The sequence below is a fragment of the Oryx dammah genome, unplaced genomic scaffold (assembly GCF_014754425.2).
Source record: "Oryx dammah isolate SB20612 unplaced genomic scaffold, SCBI_Odam_1.1 HiC_scaffold_20, whole genome shotgun sequence".
In the NCBI taxonomy this organism is placed as follows: Eukaryota; Metazoa; Chordata; class Mammalia; order Artiodactyla; family Bovidae; genus Oryx; species Oryx dammah.
In genome coordinates, this window is record NW_024070204.1 from 5,390,561 (window position 1) to 5,412,001 (window position 21,441).

General features: G+C 53.4%; 1 protein-coding gene across 1 annotated transcript in view; it reads left to right on the forward strand.

Annotated features, from left to right (window-relative positions):
- TENT4A (terminal nucleotidyltransferase 4A) overlaps positions 1-21,441 on the forward strand; it is a 39,773-nt gene that overhangs the window by 12,118 nt on the left and 6,214 nt on the right. Inside the window, exons 4-9 of the mRNA XM_040262203.1 lie at positions 13,747-13,870; positions 14,650-14,696; positions 15,536-15,656; positions 16,549-16,656; positions 17,732-17,860; positions 19,977-20,190. Coding sequence (XP_040118137.1) covers positions 13,747-13,870; positions 14,650-14,696; positions 15,536-15,656; positions 16,549-16,656; positions 17,732-17,860; positions 19,977-20,190 — 743 coding nt within the window. The remainder of the gene's footprint in view (positions 1-13,746; positions 13,871-14,649; positions 14,697-15,535; positions 15,657-16,548; positions 16,657-17,731; positions 17,861-19,976; positions 20,191-21,441) is intronic.

A 21,441-nucleotide genomic window follows, 5' to 3' on the forward strand; every position in this document is an offset into this window, starting at 1 on the left:
TGGTGGTGGTGCGTGGGACTTGCTGCTCCGAGGCCTGGGCACGTGGGGTTTTCACTGATCAGGGATCGAACCCATGTCCCTTGTGTTGGCAGGTGGACTCTCTACCACTGAGCCACAGGAGAGCTCTAGAGTAACAAGTTTTAATAAAATCACTTGGTTTGCTTGCTGCCACATAGAGATGTGAGCCCTTGCTGGGGAGTTGCCTCCCGCCAGAGTCACATGTTGAAGCCCTAGCGCACGCGGTGTGGGGGTGGTAAGAGGTGGGGTCTTTGCGGGTGATGGGCTCGGATGAGGGCAGGTGGGGCCTCATCGTGGGATGAGTGGCTTTGTGGGAAGAGGACCGCGTTCCCGCGTTGTCTCCACCGCACGGACACGGAGAGTTGGTAGTCCGTCCGCCCAGACGAGGCCCTCACCGTTGCCCAGACGTGTGGGGAGCGGGCGCTGGGCTTGCCGCGCCCGGAGCCGTGTAAGGCGCCCGTCTGTGGGGCCCATGACATGGCCCTCTGTCCGTCCCCAGCTCCTGACATGGGCGCCGTTGTCTGTAGCTGCGCGTTGGGCGTTGGTGTCTTGTTCCATCACTGTGATCACTGCCTTCGTTTATGGAGCTCCTCCTGAGTGCCAGGCCCTGTTCTGAGCACTGTGGACTCGTTGAGTCTTCATGATGATGCTGTGTTTCCCGGGGTAAACAGGCCCAGAGCGGCGGGGGTCCTGCCCCGCCCCCCGCAGTCTGTAGTCGCTCAGCTTTGATTCTGTACTTGTGCAGACGTTGTGCTGGGCACCAGACTGTCCCCACATGCCACCAGCTTTCCACGTTCTGGCGGGTGTCTTTGTGGGGCTGCCCTGCGTGTGAGCACTGGCGCTGGTTGGGATCTGAGCCCTCGCTCCCCCTGGCCCGCAGCCCCTGGCTGCTCCACAGGCCAGGGCCAACCTGTCTGGTGTACAGGAGAGCTCGTGGGCGCGTGCTCCCCGAAGCCTACTGGGGGCCAGCGTTGTGACCTCAGTGTGCTACCCACTGTTTCTTGGTGTTGTCAGAGATCTGAGCCAGGAAGAGCTCCGCTTAGGGACGCTGGTGGCTTCTGGATGCCCGCCTGTCCGAGCCTGCCTCCCGTCCTTAGCTGGTCCTTTCTGCGGCATGGGCCCCGCCTCAGGCCTTCTTGCAGCCGCCCTGCCATCTGCAGACCAGGCTCTGCCTTGACTTTCGGGGCTGAGTGCTTGTTGGTTTCATCTTCCTGTTGGCGAGAGTCTTCCACCTTCTCCACGTGGACAGCCTGCCTTCTCTCTTTCCCCTCTATGTCCGCCCTCCTTAAACTGGCCCTTCCCAGGCTGTGGCTGCAGCGGCTCCCCTGTGCTCCCCGGGGCTCCTCACCCTCCTTTCGCCCCGTGTTTATGACCACATTCTTAGCTAGGTTTTCCATAGCATGAGGCACAGGAGTGAGTTTTCCTGACCCCAGCCGGCGTCCGCTCCTGCACTGGGTTGCCGTCCTGGTGACCTCTGGCACCCTGGTCTCTGCCTCTTGGTTTGCTGGGCCGTGGTCCTGGGCTGTGGTCCCTGAGGATGTGGCATGGGGGTGTCCGAGCCCTCCCACTCCCCTGGCATGTTCCCTTTCCGGCCGGCTGCAGGCTGGAGGGGCTGCTGTGTCTTTGGAGGGCTCTCTGGCACCCGTGGCCCCTGGGTGGAGAGGAGAGTCTTGGGGTGAGTCTGTGGGCCACCTTTTGGGGCTTGAAGCCTGTCCCCTGAAGAGCTCGGCTTCTTGAGGCCCAGCTCCCATCCTTTCACGGACCCGGGGTCTCCAGGCCTGGCGTCTGTCTGCTCTGAGGTGCGGTCAGCCCAGGGGCGGGCGGCCCTCGCTGCCAGTGTGTCGGCCTCAGGCTCTCTGTGCTCCAGGCAGCATGGGCTCCTCCGGCCTGCAGGGCTGCCCTGATCTTTGAGCGTTTGCGATTGCCCTCTGTCGTAGCTCTCGCGCCAGCTCATTGGGAGTCTGCCCCTGACCCCACGCTGTGGCGTAGCCGTGAGGTTGGCCGTGGCCACCGTCTGGAATCTCTGCAGGGTGTGCCGTGCTTCGGGTTGGTTTAGTTGCTTGCTTGGCTTCCTCCTCCATGGCCCCTGACCCAGCTCCACGAGATGACGGCCTGCTTTTCTCTGTCTGGCGCTCTCCATAGCCAAGGTCAGAGCCTGCTCCGCTGGGGTTGGCTGAAGAAGCCAGACGATGACTTGGTCTGCTTTCTGGTCTTCAGTGTGGACTTATACCTTCGGGGCTAGTGAGTTCTGTGCTTTGTCCTCCCTGCCTGCCTGTTTTTCCTCGTTTTCAGCACTGTTGTGTTGCCCCCTTTCTGTAAAATGTTTTCCTGGTCGTCTTGGGGGCCTTGGGAGGCTGGCATGTACTTTCGCTGGTGTCTTGAGCCAAAACCTGGGGCCCGACCCTGACACTCGCGAGATGGACATGTCTCCCTCATGCCGGGCAGAACTGGAACAAATGATTTACTGCCTGTTCTACACACGTCGAGACCTTTTGCCGAGTGAATGAAAAGTAAACATTTGATAGTTAAAAGTTATGTTTTTATTCTTCTGATATCATAGGTCACACTTGACTTTGATGTATACACAAATACTGGATACTGTGAAATTAAGTAGCTTTAATTACAGTGGACTTTGAGAAATGCTGACATATGTGCAGAGACTTGGCTCTCATGTGGCCAGTGGCGCACAGGCGCCTGGCGGTGATGAGCGCCCACGTGGTCACGTGCATGGTCTGCCGGGAGCGGGCTCAGGCTCACCGAGTGCCCCCCTGGGTCCTGCAGACGTGGATCGTGGTTGGCAGCGCCCTCCATCAGGTGTGCCACCCAGCGTTCTCTGGGGAGAGGTGCACACGGCGTCTGGCGTTGCTGCCCAGCGGTCGGGGCCAGGGACGGAGCAGCTGGATGGGCGGAGGTCTGCAGGAGGTGGGGGGCGCGCTGGGGAGCTTGGGGGCTCCAGGGTGCTCTCGCAGCAGCATGAGCAGAGACACGTGAACCTCAGGTTCCTGCCAGCAGGTTGTGTGTGGGCTGTGAGGCTCCGGCTGGACGCCAGCCTCTGAGCATCTCTAAGGCGGGAGGGGGAGGGGTTCTGAGGTCGTGCTTGTAAGGTGTGTCGCAGGTGAGTGGCCCCAGCAGGCAGGCGTGCATGTCAGTTACTTGTCTGCATAGTAAGAATATTGATAGGATAATACTGCTAGTGAAGTTCAGCAGTTTCTAACTTGGGAAGATCCCCCTAAGGAGGAAATGGCCACCTGCTCCAGTATTCTTGCCTGGGAAATCCCATGGACAGGCTGCAGCCAGGTGGGCTGCAGGTGACGGGGTCCCATAGACCCAGACTCGAGGGAGCACCCATGCGACGTTTGCATGCAGCCTCAGAGTCCCACCGGACACAGCCCTCTGGCAGCAGCACTGTTGACAGGAGCCGGCCAGCGGGGAGCCAGCCGGCAGTCCCTGTTATGGAGTGGCCAGAAAGACCAGCCGGGGTGGTGGACGTCACCTTCCTCACTGGTCCCCTCCGCTCAGTCATCCACGTCCCAGAGGTGGTTCTGGGCTTGTAGAGTGGCTTTCTTAGAAGCCCTGTCTCTCTGCTAATAAGCCAGTGACCTGGGTGTACTTTAACCAGAGCTCTAGGGCTCCATGGCATTGGAGATGAGCAGAGGAGGAGGCCCCTGGGCCCCCAGGTGCTGGGCAGAGGCCCAGCCAGAGGGAGCGCGTGCGTGGGTTTGGCCTTAATGTGGAGGCTGAAGGGGGCCCGCCTGAAGAGGAGTGAAGCTCAGCAGTGTCTGACTTTGGTCTTTGGAGTAAAGTCAGTCAATAACCCTGCATGGGGACGCTTTCTCTTGGCTTCGATTATAAAAGCAGTACAGTACTTACTGAAGAAATTTGGAAAATAAGGAAAAAAAATGACCCATGGTACTTTTCTGTTCTTAACATATTTCTCTCTTATTTTTAATGCTGCTTTAAATGTGTCATAAATAGGTCATTTTGCATGTTTGTTTAAATCTAACTCTAGATAAATGGCTCCTCATATCTCACAAAGCTCTTTTAAACAATTTTAAAGGATGGAATTAATGTACATTGTTTCTCAAATAACTAGGAATAGATAGATACAACTTTTCACTTTTTATAAAAGTCTGTCGTGCGTATTTCTGCCTGTCTGTGTGTTGGGCGGCTTGCTGAGCGTGACTCCCCAGCCTGTGGCTGAAGGTCAGGATCATGAGCTGCACAGCTGTGGGTTTGAGTCCTGATCAAATAATACTTGCCTGAAAGAGTATAATGGCACCCCGTCCCATCACTTTATAGCAAATACATGGTGAAAAAGTGGAAGCAGCACTAGATCTCATTTTCTTGGGCTTCACAATCACTGTGTACAGTGACTGCAGGTATGAAATTAAAAGATGCTTGTTCCTTGGAGGAAAAGCTATGACAAACCTAGACAGTGTATTAAAAAGCAGAGACATCACTTTGCTGACAAAGGTTCATATAATCAAAGTTTTGGTTTTTCCGGTTGTCATGTACGGATATGAGAGTTCCATGAAAAAGAAGGCTGAGTGCCAAAGAATTGATGCTTTCGAATTGTGGTGCTGGAAGAGACTCTTGAGAGTCCCTAGGACTGCACGGAGATCAAACCAGTCGATCCTAAAGGAAATCAGTCCTGAATATTCATTGGAAGGACTGATGCTGAAGCTCCAGTACTTTGGCTACCTGATGGGAAGGGTGGACTCATTGGAAAAGACCCTGGTGCTGGGAAGGATTGAGGGCGGGAGGAGAAGGGGGCGACAGAGAATGAGATGGTTGCCTGGCATCACTGACTCGATAGACATGAGTTTGAGCAAGCTCTGGGAGATAGTGAAGGCCAGGGAAGCCTGGCCTGCTGCAGTCCATGGGGTCACAAAGAGTTGAACATGAATTGGCAGCTGAACAACAACAAAGACTATTTGGGAGATGCTAGTGAAAATGCTGGCAACGTGGATAGCATTGTGTAGTCTCCCAGAATAGTACTCTTTTCAGACTCTAACCACATTGCTGCCCAGAAGATTACCCAGCTTACCTTCGTGAGCATAAGCACGTCTGGAAATAGGACAGAAGATGTAGCTGTCTCCATCTGAGAAATGATCCAGCTCCTGGAGCCAGGAGCACGGCTGGGTGGTTCCCTCTGAGCCCTGCAGCCTGAAGGGCCTGTGCTGCGGCTGCTGTGCGGGGCTGCGTGGCGGGGTCCCGAGTTGTTGCGTGTGGCTCAGCCAGGCGCCTTCTTGGCACCCTTTGCCCTGGCAGCCCCTTGGCTGTGAGTTCCTCCAGACTGTGGGTCCTGGAGGGCATGCGGGCTCCTCAGGACCCCAGTGTCAGGCTGAGCCCCGCTGGTCATTTGCGTCCCGTGACGGGTTGAGGACTTGCTTAGTGAGTGGGAGTTCCTTGCTGGCTTGCTCCAGCTGGTGCCTGTGGCAGTTCATGGTGCATCCCGGCAGAGCGATGGTTCTGAGCAGTTGTAACCACAGGAATCTCTGCTCACACGTCTGTGAAATGCTGAGGTTGGCTTCGTCCTGGTCTGTGGGAAGCTCTCAGGTATCTTACCAGTCTTTTCTGTGTAGAAATTATGTTAGCATGTCTTTTTCTGTTCTCGCAGTGGGTTTGAGAAGACATGCCTTAAATTAACTGCCTCCGCCATGATTAATTAAGAGCTTCTGATATCTGACCTCTTGCTCTCTCCTGTGAGGAAAAGGAGATGGCTGTGGTTCTTGGGCCACTCGGGGCCCCAGGGCCCTTGCTTGGCGAGTGCAGTGTGGTTGGGTTTGGTCTGCCAGGGTGAAGAGGGACTTCCCTGATCCACACAGAGGCACCTCTGCTTCCCTCAGTTCAGGTGCTTGGACGTCGCCTGCACGCAGTTCTGTGTGAGTCATCCCAGGACAGATCTCTGGAGGGAAGGGGAGAGAAAGCTTGCTTTAAAAAAAAAAAAAAAAAAAAATTATTTTTGGCTGTGCTGGATCTTTGTTGCTGAGGGTGTGCTTTCTCTCGTTGTGGCCAGCAAGGGGCTCCTCCCTTGTGGAGCACTGGCTCTCAGGTCCTGGCTTCAGTCATGTGGCCTGCAGGCTTAGTTGTCCCGCAGCATGTGGGATCTTCCTGGACCAGGGGTCAAACCTGTGACCCCTGCATCAGCGGGCAGATTCTTAACCACTGGACCACGAGGGAAGTCCAAAAGCTTGCTTCTGCCAAGAGCTGAATTTGCATGGACCAGGGTGATAGAGTTGACGATTACTGAGCTGCAGAGCCCTCTGGCCTGGACCTCTTGTTGTCCTGGGTTGGCCTTGGCCTGTCCTGGAGCCCCAGGGCCCCCCGTCCGTCAGTACATCCTCCTTCAGTCACTTAGCCCTCAGGACCCTCCCTTGGCAGCAGCTTCTCCAGAGGGCCTCCTTCTGCATTCTGGAAGCCCCGCAGCTTCCTGCAGGGCTGTGCTCTCAGGAGGCCCTGGACACAGGTGGGTGCTGGTGGATGCAGTGAGGCCGAGGTGTGGCCCCGCAGGCGGGCAGTGGGACCCCTGGGTTGGCAACGACCCAGAGCACTCTGGAGGCACACAGGCTTTTGACCTTGTGGTTTCAGTCTCCTTACACATTTGAGCTTAAGTTAAAAAGTTAACCTTTGATGCTCTCATTCACAATGTTCTAAATAGTTGGTAGAGATAGTAATTGGTCTGTAACATTATTTAAAAATAAATGCAAATGATTTGTAATTAGCTCACTAACTGTGTTTTAGAAAGGATTGTCCACCCCCAAAATATAAGTCATTTGGTCATCCCTTGCAGGTCTGCCTGTCCAGGAGCCTGTGCTTTGCAGCCACAGGGGGAGCAGGCCTGTTTGTGCCGTCGGCGGTCGGCCGCCGGGCCCTCACTGTGAGAGAACTCAGGTGGCTTGAAAGTCCCCTCTAAGGCTCGAGTGGTTCACTCCAGACCTTTTCACCAGGTACTGTCGGTGGCAGAAGTGCAGAGCGTGAACGCTGTGGAGCTGAGGGAGGGCGCTCTGGTTTCTGAGAATCCACTGGCTTATCAAGGCTTGTAAGGAGAGCTGGAAGGAGTGGGAGAGGGAGAGAATGAGAACACATCAACAGTGGGAGGTTCTTTTGCCTTTTTCACTGTAATCAAAAAGCCTGACTTTCCACAGGCATTTGGAATTGACCAGGTTCATGGAGGGTGTGAAAGGGAGGGTGACTCGTGGTCAGCAGTAGGGGGGCTGTCGGGGCGGGGGCTGGCGCGTGGGGACCGCGGGGTGGGGAAGTTGGACGACTGACTGCCCAAGAGCATGGCGCTCGTGGGCGTGGGCGCTGAAATGTCCTGTCACCGAGCTGGAGGAGGTTGTATTCATTCGTCTCGTTTTTCTTCTCCTGCTAAGCGATGAACGAAGTCTGACCTCTGACCGTGGCTTTCCTTAGAAAAAGCCACGGGGATCTCACATCTGGGGGAACAGGCAGCCCTCCGTGCGTCCCCATCGCAGACCTGCATCAGCAACCGCTGGGCCTTCCCGTTTGCCCCGCTCCTGCCCACACTGTTCTAAGTACATTTCGTTGTCCTCGCTTCTGGTCCCTTGTGGAATCGTGTCTCCTGCCTGCTGCGGTGCATCGCCTGTCCTCTTGTTTGAGTGCAGAGATGTCTCCATGGAACCACTCGCAGACTGTGCCGCGCTGGCAGCGGAAGAAGGAGCCTCTCTGCCTGGGGCTGGGTGCCAGGGCCCCGGGCTGGGGAGGTGCTGCTGCCAGGCGCCCCCTTCGGAACCAGCCAGCCCTTGCTGGCTTTGGTTCAGATTTAGCCAATGTCGGAAGCCATGTAACCATGCCAGCTCAGCTTCTGCAGGCGAAAATCCTCCTCCTGGAATGGTTCGTCTGTTCTCTTGAATAGCTGTATTAGCTGTGAAATGACATAGTTTGGTACCCAACTTAATACTGTCTTTGGCTCTTTAAAAAATTCACTGACTTGGATTTCATAAATATGTACAGCAGCCATGTACCAGGTATTTACTAAATAGATACTGAAACAAATGCAAAAATTAATTTGGCTAATTAATGTACTAAGATACTAAAAATTGAAAAGTCATTACCTTCTGAGTGGGTTTAAACTCTTACAAGAGAATGATGATAAGAAATATCTTTTCTCTTTTTCCAGCGAGTCTTATTTTCTAATACTTAGATTAAAAGTACATTTTTATTTTATTTTATTTAAAAATTTTTTTATTTATTTATTTTTTATTTTATCTTACAATTAAATAAGGCCTCAGAGGCTTGTTTTCCAGTAGTTCCTTAATTAAAATTCACCGAAAACTCTGGTCTCACCATTTTCGTCTTTCTTAAAATAGCCAGGAAGGGCATCAGTTCAGGACTTGCTCCGTGGTGTTGTGTCAGTTTGAGAGTCTTCCGCCCTGACTGTTGAAGCTGCGTGTGGCCTCATGGCCCGTCGCCAGGGCTGGAGTGTGTCAGAGCCTGCCTCGCAGGCACGGCGTGAGCTGCCTCTAGTTCCTCACCTGCCAGCAAGACTTCCCCACCACGTCCCAGCTCCTGGCACCCCTCCAGAGGCCAGAGCCACCCCCACACAGCCATCCCCGGCTCCGCCCCTCGTGCGTGCGCCTTTAGAGCCTTTGGTGGGCAGCAGGGACGCCCGGGCCTCCTCAGCTGAGGGTGAGGCCTGTGTTGTGCAGAGGCTTCTGGAGGTGATTCTCCGTCTAGTGACTGCAGAGTCACAGTCAGGCCTCATGTCCCGCAACCCTCTGTGGCTCTTGCTGCCTCCCCTCGGTGCCTTGTGGCCAGCTTCTAAGTCACGTGTTCCTTTGGATCTGAGGTGCTGTTACTGGCAGGAACTCGACCCATTTGAGATTGAAATATAAACTTCATATAGACAACTTTCCGTTCATCACCCAGCTTAGAGGTGTACTGTTACGAAACGTGCCGTGAAGAAAGAAAAATACTTAATTCTGAATTGGTTTGATGCTCAGCCATTGATTGAAAGATGCATCCCAGTTTTAGACACATTGAAATGTTAAGGTAGAAAAGACTACGTTTTTGTGATAATGGAAGAATAATAGTCTTTGCCCAATTACAAGTTACATCAGTTACTTGGAAAATGCTCTAATCAGGCACCATTGTTTACCAGGGTCTTGTTGAGCTATTAAGTCACAGTTTTGTGAATGTAGCAGTATGTATGTATATAAATTATATCAAGAACCATAATGCTTACTTTTACTGGTTGTTGTTGCATGGTGTCTGACTCTTGGCGACCCCAAGGACTGTAGCCCCCCAAGCTCCTCTGCCCATGTGATTTCCCAGGCAAGAACACCGAAGTGGGTTGCCATTTCCTATTCCATTTTCTGTGTTGTAGTTAGTGTTATTTCCGGATGTTAAATACAATTAGTGTTGTAATGAGCACACTCATGGGTGAACTTGTATGTGCTTCCTCAGTTGTGTTTCTTCCAAAATGCATCTTTTTTCCTTGTCACTTTTTAAACATTATTATTACTTTTTAATTATACACAATTTAAATTATTTTTTGGCCACACCATGGGGCATGCAGGATCTTTGTTCCCCAATCAGGGACCCAAACCCACGCCCCCTGCAGTGGAAACTTAAGGGTCTTAACCACTGGACACCAAGGAAGTCCTGTTCACTTTTCAATTTATACGTAGATGAGTACATTCTAACAAAACCCCCAAATTCCAGCAGCACCCAGGTGTCTATAGAGTAGGAGGTGGTCACTCTTGCCAGCTTGTCGATCACCTGGAGGAGGAAGCCTGGTGGCCTTGGGTTGTGGCCTCTTGGACCTTTCACTGAGTTATGTGAACACAGAGCGTGCGTGTGTGTGTGTGTGCACACCAGAGCCCAGGTGTTTCAGGCTCAGTGAGGGAACCTTCGTTCAGTCAGATCCGTGATCAGCTGACCCCAGAGTGTGAAGTTCAGCCCGAGAGTGCCTTGGTCTTTCTGAACAAATCCTTCCTGTTTCTGCCATGTGCAGCTGACAGTTTACACGCCACATGTTTTTGGATAGAATTTCTTTGTGATGACTTCGCCGTCTCAGTCTTTGGAATTGTCGTGTTTGTGGTGGAGTCTGGAAGTCTGAGATAGCTCCCTTTGATTTTTCTTCTGTTTGATATTTTCATTTAAAACTTTAGCTCTGCCTCTGTATTATGTTTTCAGATGTTGAACAGGCAGGAATCTGCCTTCCTTGTGTTTTCAGATACTGTGTCAGGATTCAGTTTGCAGAGAGGGAAAGTCAGAGTGATGGTTCCCTGACTCCAGAGTGCCAGGACCGGGGAAGGGGCAGGCAAAAGGGCTGTGGGTGCGCAGCTCTTAAGCTCTCTGTGAAGGCCCCCGGGGCTTCTGGCGGGGCTCACTGGTACCTGTAGGAGCAGGAGGTCCCTGATCTTTTAAGCACCTGGGCCCTCCAGGTTACCGTCTTTCCGGCCGGTTTTGTGATCCCGCTTCACTGATTCATGATAGAGAGAGATGATCCTGCGACGGTCACAGCATAGAAATTTCCTTGAGAGATGTGGGAACGGGTGACGTAGGCCCTGGGAGACACGATGACTAAACTGCGTGCTGATGCGAGACTTGAGTGTGGTTTTTACGCAGAGGTTTTGTCAGCTGTGAGACTCCTTAGAGGTTTTGCTGCGTGAGAAGAGAAGAGCAACCATGCTTATTTTCGTTCTTGAGTAGAAAAGATCAAACCTCTTTCTGGCCACAGTTCTGTAAACCCCTTTGGAGAACTGAGGGTATGTGCGGGTTCACTCTTGGATGCGGCGATCGTCAGAAGGCCCTGCCGTGTGTCCTGGTGTGGTCGGCAGCGCTTGGTGTGGGAGTGTGCTGTCCTGACCGTCACAGGTTGTGTCTTAGGCTGGTGGATGATGCTTGTGGTGTCCGTCCGTCCAGTCGCTCAGTCGTGTCTGCCTCTTTGCGACCCCGTGGACTGCAGCACGCCAGGCTTCCCTGTCTATCACCAATTCCCAGAGCTTACTTAAACTCAGGTCCATATTGAATAGCAGCATCCCAGCTGTTTTATTTAGGACTGTGTACCTTTTCCTAGGATACTTGGCTGTTTAGGTGACTTGTACTCACGCATTGAGTTATCCAGTGCAGGAGTCAGACACCTTCTGTGTGCTCATTTTCGATGATGTTGTTTAGGGAAGGCCAGGTCTTCAGTGACAAGGTCATCAGCAAACTATGTATTTGATCAAAACTTGATTGATCCCACACGTATTGATGGAGTGCCTGCCACAAGCCAGCGCTGAGACAGGCCGTGAGCAGGTGCCCTGTCCTGGAGGTCGTGTTCCCCTGGCAGAGCCGGACTCCCGGCCACCCCCATGCCTAGTGGGGGCGGGGGTGCTGCTTCTCTCGCCCGCAGGCCCTATTGGGTGGCTCTGTCTGCTCCCCAGCCCTCTGCTGCCTTTGGAGCTTCCTTCCTCTCAGGGTTCCTCCAAGAGCCTGAGCCGGAGGAGGCAGCTGCAGGGCTTTCTGATCTGTCCAGATGGTTGTCAGACCTTGTCGTGTCTTTCTGCACCATCGGAGCCTCCCATTCCAGAGCCACAGCTCTGCCTGCCTGGAGGAAGAGCCCCAGGGTGGACCGGAGCCTTCTTGTCCAGCCAGGCCTCCAGCAGGATCCCTTCTATTCCCAGAGGCAAAGCAAGCATCCTTTTCCTGACACGTGCTACAGCAGTTGTGAATTTATAGATGCAGTTTATTACGTATCTCAGACACACATTCAGTGTGTCTCAGTGGTGGAGCAGGACAAGGCAAGCCAACAGCCATCTGACGCCGCCGCTGGTCACACACGGCCCTGTGGGCAGGCCCGGGAAGCTGAGGGGTGGCAGCGTGTGGCTGTGTCTCTCACAACTGCCCTTTCCACTCTGCGGGGGTGTCTGGGGGGTTGGAGTGGCCTGTCTCCTGATGCTTTCACATGTTAGATGTGTGGAACGTGAGCTCGGATTTGACCGCATTGGCTCTGCTGTTCTTCTTCCAAGTCTTCAGCCAGTTGCCTGACTCCTGCAGGCCTGTGTCCTCAGTCAGCGTCTCTGCACCTCTGTGCTCTGCTCTTATCCATGGCGCTGAGCTGCAGGGGAGTGTGTGCTGCTGGTGCTGGGGTGGGCTGACTGCTCACCGACGGACGGCTGACCCAGGGGTGCGTGCGGCCTCCCGGCAGGTGCTGGGGACAGGGACTGACATCCTTGCCAGCAGGAGGGTCCCTGGCGTGGTCACTTAGCTGGCACTCTGTTCCTGCTGATGACCGTGCTGAGCTCGGGGAATTGTGGCTCACAGCTCTCACGACGTGCCATCTGAGCCGCTGGAAGGGTTGCGGGAAAAGGCTCAGGATGTCGTTGGCTATCAGTCATTGTTGAGATGATAGAAGATTTACCCTTTAAGTCTTGGAAATTTGATAGCTGTTTTGGTAAAATTACTGCATTTCAGTGTGGTATGACTTACTACCTTTTCTCATTGAAAACTGGACTCATGGCTTAAGCAGTAGCAGGCTTGGGTGGCGTTTCATTTGAAAAATTAGACATGGTGGGTTCCAAGTTAGGTCCCTGATGGGTGGTGCCCTCGCTAACACTGCCCGACGTGCAGTGAAAAGGGTGTGTAGGGCTTGTCTCCTGCCCCACCCTGTCTGGGCTTTCAGTGGCTTCACGTGGCTTGTAAACTGAGTGCTGGACTGTCCGTGTAGGTGAGCTGTGTGGGGAGGCGATCCTGCGGGCGAGAGAGCCACAGCTGGCTGTGAGCTGGAGTCGGTGGAGGACGAGATGTCAGCTGTCTGGCCTCACCTTCATGGCTAGGCACCATTTGGCCCCGTCAAGTCTTACCTGCTCTCAAGTAGACTGTCTTGCTCACTATTGAACTGATGTTGATGTTATTATTGAACGAATTTCACTTCTTTTCCTTACTAGTAATCAAACTTGGAATGGAACCAGGTAGATTTGACTTGATACATAATTTCTGGGAGTAGGTTATTTGCTCCCTTATCTTTAATCCCGTAAAGTAACTGAGGGTGACATGTCCTTCTTTCTAGCAGAACGATGACCCTACGTTGCTCCCCCAGGGGACTGGCAGAGAAGTGACTCGGGGGGCTGGGGTGTGAGGTGGCTTTCGGAGCCCGCCGGTCTCTCCTGAAACCACTGCTTTTTATTTTATATCTTTGTTAGAAACGCTGGAGTGGGGTAGGGCTGAACTGACTGGTGTTCCTCACACCTTGGTCTCTGGCTCCCGAATCGTGGCCTGGGCCCTTGTTGCTGATCCGGGGTGTTGTCTCAGTGGGTCGGGCAGACCTGGCTGCTGAGACTCAGGCCTGCCAGGCTCCTGAGGTCAGGTGTCTTCTCCTGGCCTGGCCTGTCTCGGACCCCGCCGTGAGGGTGCCCCTGGGCCTGGAGCACACCCGGCTGAAGTGAGACCCCCGAGTAACTGGGGGCCCTGCCCTGCCTCCATTGGGAGCACCCTTTATCTTCTCAGTTTCTTAACGTCACGTCACTGAGACGCTCCTTTCGGATAAGATGTCAGATACCAGTTGGAAGCTTTGGTACGATGCCCTCGTGTTACTTGGCTGCTAAGCCATACTGCATGCCCACAGAGGGGTCATCTCACCCTGCACTCCAGAGGAAACAAGAAGCTGGATTTTAAGTGGCCAGAGATACGCCTTAGTGTCGTGCTGATCTGATAACAGAATGAGACGTGTGGTTACATCTAATGGTAACTCTAGTGTGTTTCTCTTTTGTCCGCTAGACTTCACGAGGAAATAATTGACTTTTATAACTTCATGTCCCCTTGTCCTGAAGAAGCTGCCATGAGAAGAGAAGTGGTGAGGAGGATCGAGACCGTGGTCAAGGACCTCTGGCCGACGGCCGACGTGGGTATATGCGCCGTGTGCCGTGCCACTGCAGGCACCGTGTGTCTGCGGGCCTGCGCAGACCCGGCGGGCGGGGCCCCCGCTGTGGTGCTTGGAGGGCGGCGGCCTCACCTGGAGCTTGTTAGAGAGGCCCGCACCCCTGCCGAGGGCGACCCTGGGAACCCCGGCTGGGGGTAGGGCTCTGCTCAGCTTGCCGCCCCCCAGCCCCACTGGTGGTTCTGAGCTTCTGACATCTTCAAGTGTGAGGACTGTCTGCCTTGGGGAATTCTTTTTTGGAATCTTGTGATTATTTTCCTTGTTTGTAATTTACCCTAAGATAAGTTTACCCCTTCCTGCATCAAACTGCATAGCAGGGTTCCATTGTGTGAACCCTGGAAGTGTTTGCTCGCAAAGTGCTTCCCCAGTGAGTGAACCACATGTGCTCATGGAGGCACGCTCCGTGGGCCCTGGGCACGCGGGGGGCAGTGGGAGACGGCCCTCTGGTGCCCTGGCTTCCCTGCCCCCACCGCAGCAGTTTCGTCCCCGCCCTTGGGTGCCCTGGGACAGAGCCCTGTGCTGTTCACAGCCTGGACACCAGTGCTGTGCGGCTGTGGGTGCCGCCAGGGGCTGTTTCATCTTTTGATTCCGAGTTTTGGAGAATTCCTTTTGGGGCAGGCTTTTAACTTAAGGCTTGAGAGGATGCTCTCCGGTCAGTGGGGCCCCGGGCAGGAGCCGAGTGAACAGTGGCGGAGGGCGCTGCCCGCTTGTCCCAGGTCTGAGCCGCGCGCCCTCTGTTGCAGGTGCAGATATTCGGCAGCTTCAGCACCGGTCTCTACCTTCCCACCAGGTGAGCGCCCACTCCGCACAGATGAGGGTGTGGTGGACGAAGCTGGGGCTGAGGGGCGGCAATCTGTGTGCGTGCTAAAGGCTGAAAGCAGCTTTCTTGGGTGCACATCTGAGGCTGGAAATGCAAACTAAAGGGAAAGGCCACAGAGCACAGGGGCAAATTGCAGGGAGCAAACGTTTACTTTTGCCATTACAGTCCCTGATTGCTTTGCCTTGCCTCTCGCACTGACGGGGATGGGCTGCAGAGAAGATGAGGAAGGAGGGGGTGGGGAAGATGGGAGCTGTGGAGCAAGTGCAGCAGAAACAGCCCGAGCTCTTTGGATGCTTTTGAAAAGATGCCTTTACATCTTAATGAAACTCAAGCAAAATTGCATTTGAATAGGATTTTGTGAGGATTTTTAATTGATAGAAAAATATCAAACAGGTGTTTGCATTTTAAAGCCATTCCCCAGCGTTTCCTCATAAAGGGTTTTTTAATGTGCATCATTTTATTAAAAACTTGCATTCTGCTAAGCCAGTTCAATCCTCCGAGACTGAAGAGACTGCAGCCTCAGGATTTTTGGGTGGCATTGGCGAGGCTGGTGGGGAGCTGGATCCACCGCAGGTGTCCGGGTCCCCTCAGATGGGAGGGCCAGGCCTCCATGGTCCCCTCCTGGTGTGGCGACTTGGTCAGCGTCTGCTCTCCACCCGTGTTACAGTTAGTTCACAAACTTCCTTTTCTCTCACTAAGAGGGAGAGGCTGGTGGGATGATGTCGGCCCTGGAAGCACTGTGGGCCTGCAGCCGGTGTGATGCCGTGCGAACGGGAGCAGGGGTTTACGCTCGCTTCTCTCCCGTCCAGTGACATCGACTTAGTGGTCTTTGGGAAGTGGGAGCGCCCCCCACTGCAGTTGCTGGAGCAGGCCCTGCGGAAGCACAACGTGGCCGAGCCAGGCTCCATCAAGGTCTTGGACAAGGCGACGGTGAGTGCTGCTGCTGGGTGCCCCGCCCGACCAGGGGGTGCACGGCCACCCGCTGCAGCCTGTGGGATTGGCTGGCGTGGTTTGCGGCAGGCACTGGTTCTGTTTGAAGACTGCTCACTTCTCCTGTGAATGCACTTGCGTTGTTCTGTAGTTAGGGTTTCTAGCTGACGATATGTTTAGAGACCGTCTGAAGTACACGTTGTACTGCAAACACTGAACTCTTCCTGCACTAAAATACACGACTGGGGCATCCTTTGTGAAGCCGTGCAAGGAGGGGATAATCATATCTGAAGCAGGGCACATTCAGAGGCTGCCCTCTGTGGCGAGTGGGGCCCAGTGATCAAACCAGGGCGTTTATTACATAGAAGTTTACCATTTGCCAAGTTACACTTCAGAAAGAAAAACTTGCCTGGTCCTTTCCTGTTCCAAAAATGTCCACATGTGAAAAAACATACTTCCCTCAGGCAGAAGGTGGATGACCAGGCCTCTCTGGTGTGTGTCAGGGTCTGTCCAAGCCCAGAGCTCCGCACAGCTCAGGAGCCCTGTGCCAGTGGCCTGCTCCTTGACACGCCTCAGTCTTGGCCCCGCCCCTCTGTGTCTCTGTCCTTTGTGCTGGGTGGCTGCTGGTCTCTGAGCAGGCATCGGTGTTTACATACAGAGCAGCCAAGGGGGCTCGGCCTGACTGTCCTGAGCAGCCCCCAGAATGTGAGTTTGGCAGTGTTACTACTAGTTCCCAGGATCGGGGGTTCATCCTATGAGTATGGGGTGTGTGTGTGTAAACTCCTTTTGTGTTTAAGGAGAAAACTCTCTGTATAACTTGGGAAACATTTTGATACCTGACCATAAACAACCTTGCCTATTAAAGCAAGTTTCGTAAATTAAATCTCTGCAGGTACCAATTATAAAACTGACAGACCAGGAAACGGAAGTTAAAGTCGACATCAGCTTTAACATGGAGACCGGGGTGCGGGCAGCGGAGTTCATCAAGAATTACATGAAGGTGCTGTCACCGCAAGTTAGCACGATGCAGATAAGGGGCTTAAGTTGGCTGACGTTTCCCTTTTAAATGTTGAAACCTTTAAACTGATGATGATCTTCAATGAGAAAGACGGTTACAGATGGATTTACCTTAGAGTATCATTTCTTTGGAATTACATAGCTGTCTCACAGCTTTGCCTGCCTTCCCTAATAATTCTAGACACTTGCGCATCGTTATAGAGATCCTTCTAGTTATTACGCAGTGACCATCCCTGCAGCTCGTTGTGCCCGATTTGCAAGTTGAGCACATCACAGTGGAGTGTAGGTTTGCTTTCTCTGGGGTGGGGGAAGATCTCAGTGCCTCAGGATGGGAGGCGTTCCTTGAACTGAGGGACTCTGGACTCTGACCAGGTGTGTGGTGCAGTTAAGCGGCCCGTCCTTCCCTGTTCAGAGAGCTGTGTTGTCTGGACCCTGCCTCTGCCCCCAGTTTGAGGCCTTGCTCCTTGGGAGCCGCTCACTCTGCAGTCAGGCTTGTCTGCAGAGTCCCCTCTGCCACAGCAGAGCTGGAGCGCAGCGGAGGCGGCCGGGCCCTTGCACCCCTCTGCAGATCCGGTCGCTCCTTGTTCCCACACCCTGCTTTCCACCCTTGTCCTGCGTTTGGCAGTGTTGCGTCCTGCTGGCCTTCTGCCTTATGAGCTGCCCACCCCACTACTTGTCTCGTGGGTGCCCCTGAGTGTGGGCGTTTTGCCTGCTGGTTCTGGGACCTTCCCTTGCCCACGGCTGCACCCACAGAGCCCTGTGCTCAGCGCCTGAGAGGGGCCAGGGACTTGGAGGAAGCACCTGTTCACTCCCTGCTCGCCTGGGCCTGGGGTCTCCATGCAGGCCTCCCGCCTCAGCCGCACTAAACCATCATCTGGGGAGGTGTCCCCAGCAGGGCCCTAGTGAGCCCCACATAGAGTTGAGGAGGCCTGGCCTCAAGCCTCCCGAGGAGCAGGACGAAGAAGTGAGCTTCCTGTCCGTGCGTGGAGTCTGCCCAGTGCGGACTCTTCAAAGCCACAATAACTAACCAGATGCTGTCTTTCTTTTGGAATTTGCAGAAATATTCATTGCTGCCTTACTTGATTTTAGTACTGAAACAGTTCCTCCTGCAGAGGGACCTGAATGAAGTTTTTACAGGCGGGATTAGCTCGTACAGCCTCATTTTAATGGCCATTAGCTTTCTGCAGGTGAGTACACTTTGTCTCAAGAACCCTTGACCTTGAGGCTGACGTGGGGGTCATTGTTCCCTGGTGTTCTGACCAGTTGCTTCTTGGCTTCCAGGTCTTTGCTGTCCTTGCACAGCTCTGTTTTGATGTAGTAGAAATTGACTTCTAATCTTGATGATGAAACTTTTGATCAATACTTTTTTCCTTTGCACCTGTTTTTTTGTGTCTATTGTAACTGTTAGAGGGCTTATCTCATTTTATCAATCAAGTATATATTGACCTAACCCTGAAGAAACATTATGTTTAGAAAAATTGAAAGATATGCCTTGAGAGACAGTAAAAACCTTTTCTTGGTTCTTGACTGTCAATTTATACTGAAAAATTGGTCTCAGAAAAAAAGTCGAGTCCCACATACCGGGGAAAAAAAAATGAGAGAGCTTTTTCCTGAGTGATGAGAAGTTGGTATTTCATCTTTATCTGTTGCCCGTATTTTGTTGAGTAGCGTGGAAAAACCTGTTCGGAAACCTGAGTATTAAATGCTGTGCCGCGCTGATGACCTGTCCTTATGGTGGGTTTCTAACATGCGATCTCTGCGTGAATCGAGGCACGATCGTGCTGTTTACACTTGTCAGCCCCTCTGCTGTGTTCTGGCCGCACAGCACTGCTCCTCTGTTCTGTGTCTGTGGTGGCGCTGAGGGTTTTGTGTTGAGACTTGGGTCATTTGTCTCGGTACCGTCGGCACTGCTGGTGGTGGAGCGGCTGGGCCCAGCGCCCTGCACCCCGGGGTCTCCTCAGCGCGCCTCTCAGGAGGCCCCGTGAGGGCCCGCGGGCAGATGGGGCGCTCTCTGCTGCGTCCTCGCTGCACCTCCCTCACGCCTTTAGAGCCCTTCTGCCCGAGATGTCGGACCTTTTTTTTTTTTTTTAAAGAACTAAGCATGAGCTGTGTCCTTAATTTATTTCCTCCCACTTACCTGAACTGTCCTGGCAGCCTTGTAGTGTGACCTGCCCACTCTCGTGATGCTGGGTGCCCGGCTCAGTGACCCTGCGGAGGCCACCCGGGCCTGGGCGGGGCGGCCACTGTCAGCTCCACTCCCCCTTGGTGCCCAGCCCTCCCCACCTCCATGCTGTGCCTGCTGCATCGTCTCATCCATGCCGGGGCTCACGGAGGTCGTGGCTCACTTGCTTGCCCTGGGTAGCGCTCAGGCAGGGAGACAGAGGAGGGAGAAGGCCAGACAGCAGCAGGACCACGGTGCTGAGCCTGTGTGAGGGCTCCTGAGCCCGGACATGCCTGCAGCCTGGGAGCCGAGCTTCCTCCACAGCCACTGTGCTGTGAGCGCCGTCCGCCACCGTGCTTCTGCCGGGACTTGGACTCGATGGTCCTGTTCTTGACCGTCATGGTCCGGCAGCGCGGGTGGTGCTGTTTGCTGGTCCGGTGGGATGGCCGCATGTGCCTGTGGAGCTCTGGCAGGACCGGCAAGCTGAATGTTTGGTTTAACTTGTTTAAATTCACAGCTTGAGGCCGTCACAGTGGGCCGTGCACTCAGATTCCTGAGCCTTTTAGTGACTCTCGGGAGGGTCAGTAGACAGGGGCTCAGCTTCAGAATAAATCCATTAGCTGCTACAGGGACAGGTGGAGTGGAGCTGAGGTTGAGCTGTGTGCCGGGCAGCGAGGCGAGCTTGCCGTAAATGCTGGCCGCAGAGCTGGTGGCCGTTCAGAGTTAGGCCTTTCATTTTGAGCAGTGATGCTCTTCAGGCTCACACTGCCCCCTGCTGGTTGCATTTCAGAATAACGGAATTAATATTAGAATCTATAAAATTGCCTCCGCCATCTAGGTGACTTTGCATTGTACAGAATATGGTCCACTCAGCTACCACTATTTGGGAATTTGGGGTTAATCAGATGTCTGTGTAGAAATGTGTGGCTTCTGAATTTCAAAGGATTGGAGTATAATTTAAAAATTCAGAAGAGCAGATTTTCTTTCTCTTGAACACCCTTGGTTGACAAGCGATCCAGGCTCCGGTGGTGGTGGGTGGACGAGGGCCCTTGACTGCGTCCTGGGCCAGCTATCTGAGCTCACCGCGCGCGGTGTCTGCAGTGCCCAGAATCCACACAAACTGGGGTGCCTCGCTTTCACAGCTGCATCCGAGAATTGACGCCCGGAGAGCGGATGAGAACCTTGGGATGCTGCTTGTGGAATTTTTTGAACTCTATGGAAGAAATTTTAATTACTTGAAAACTGGTATTAGAATAAAAGAAGGAGGTGCCTATATCGCCAAAGAGGAGATCATGAAAGCCATGACCAGCGGGTACAGACCGTCGATGCTGTGCATTGAGGACCCCCTGCTGCCTGGTAAGGACCTTGCTCTGTGCGGGCCCCCGTCTGCAGGCACTGTACTCTGGCCGCCAGTGCCAGCCGAGGAGCATTCACAGGCGCCCAGCCACAGGCAGTCACTGGATCTCATGTAGAGTCCTGCTGCACTACCGGGGTCAGGGTTGGCACGTCAGAATTCTTATTAATACTTCTAAATAACTTATTGTAAAGTTGCAGCTTCGTTTACTTTCTGTAATCAGAGAAATGTAGAAAGTGTGAATTAAGAAAAAAAATTCTATTTTTTCTGAATAGAAATGTATTACCTGTCCGTCATAAACCACCTGTTTCCTGGAAGCTTGTCACATAGGAGAGTGAAGTGTGCCGCAATCCCCTCCCCTGTTGTACTCTCTTCTCCAGTCTTCCACAGGTGGATATTAACATTGAGTGTCGCCTCCTTATTAATTGGTGTGTGTGCTCAGTCCTGGTCGATTCTCTGCGACCCCATGGACTGTAGCCCACCAAGCTCCTCTGTTCATGGGGTTTTCCAGGCAAGCGTACTGGAGCGGTTGCCATATCCTGCTCCAGTTAATTGGATGGCATCACATAATACAGACAGCTTTGCTGCTTGTGGTTTTACTTAACAGTAAACCTGAGAGTCCTGTTCTGTACGCAGAGGGAGGTTCCAATGTAAGGCTGGCTGCCTTGCAGAGCCCCCGGTTAAGGTGCATTTCCCACATCTTTGCTGACCGTCTTTGAAATCTTTGCCAACCTGGTAAGGCCAGGCGTGTCCATTTTCACTTACTGTACTTTTCTTTAAGATGGCTGAGGTGAAACACATGGATACTTGTCAGTCCCACAGGTGTTTGTGCAGGGTTTATTGGGTGACACGCTGCTCTTTGTGGGTGATACAGTCAGAGGCAGCAGGCGACAGGCCAGGTGGTGAGATGGTCCGCTCTGGGTGCAGAGCTCTTCATGGTTTTCTGTGTGAGCTCACGCGCTTTGTCCGTCTGTCCACTGCACTGTCCTCCCTGGTTTTGTAAGGTCCTCTGTGGTCAGGGAAGCCTTTCTTTGTTGACATGTTGTACTTCTGTCTCTTGCATCTGTATTTGGTATTTTTTATTATTTGTGTGTGTGCGTTTCTGCTAAGTCACTTCAGTCGTGTCTGAGCTGCTTCTGACTCTATGGACTGTAGCCTGCCAGGCCTCTCTGTCCATGGGGTTCTCCAGGCAAGAATACTGGAGTGGGTTGCCATGCCCTCCTCCAGGGGGTCTTCCTGACCCAGGGATCAAA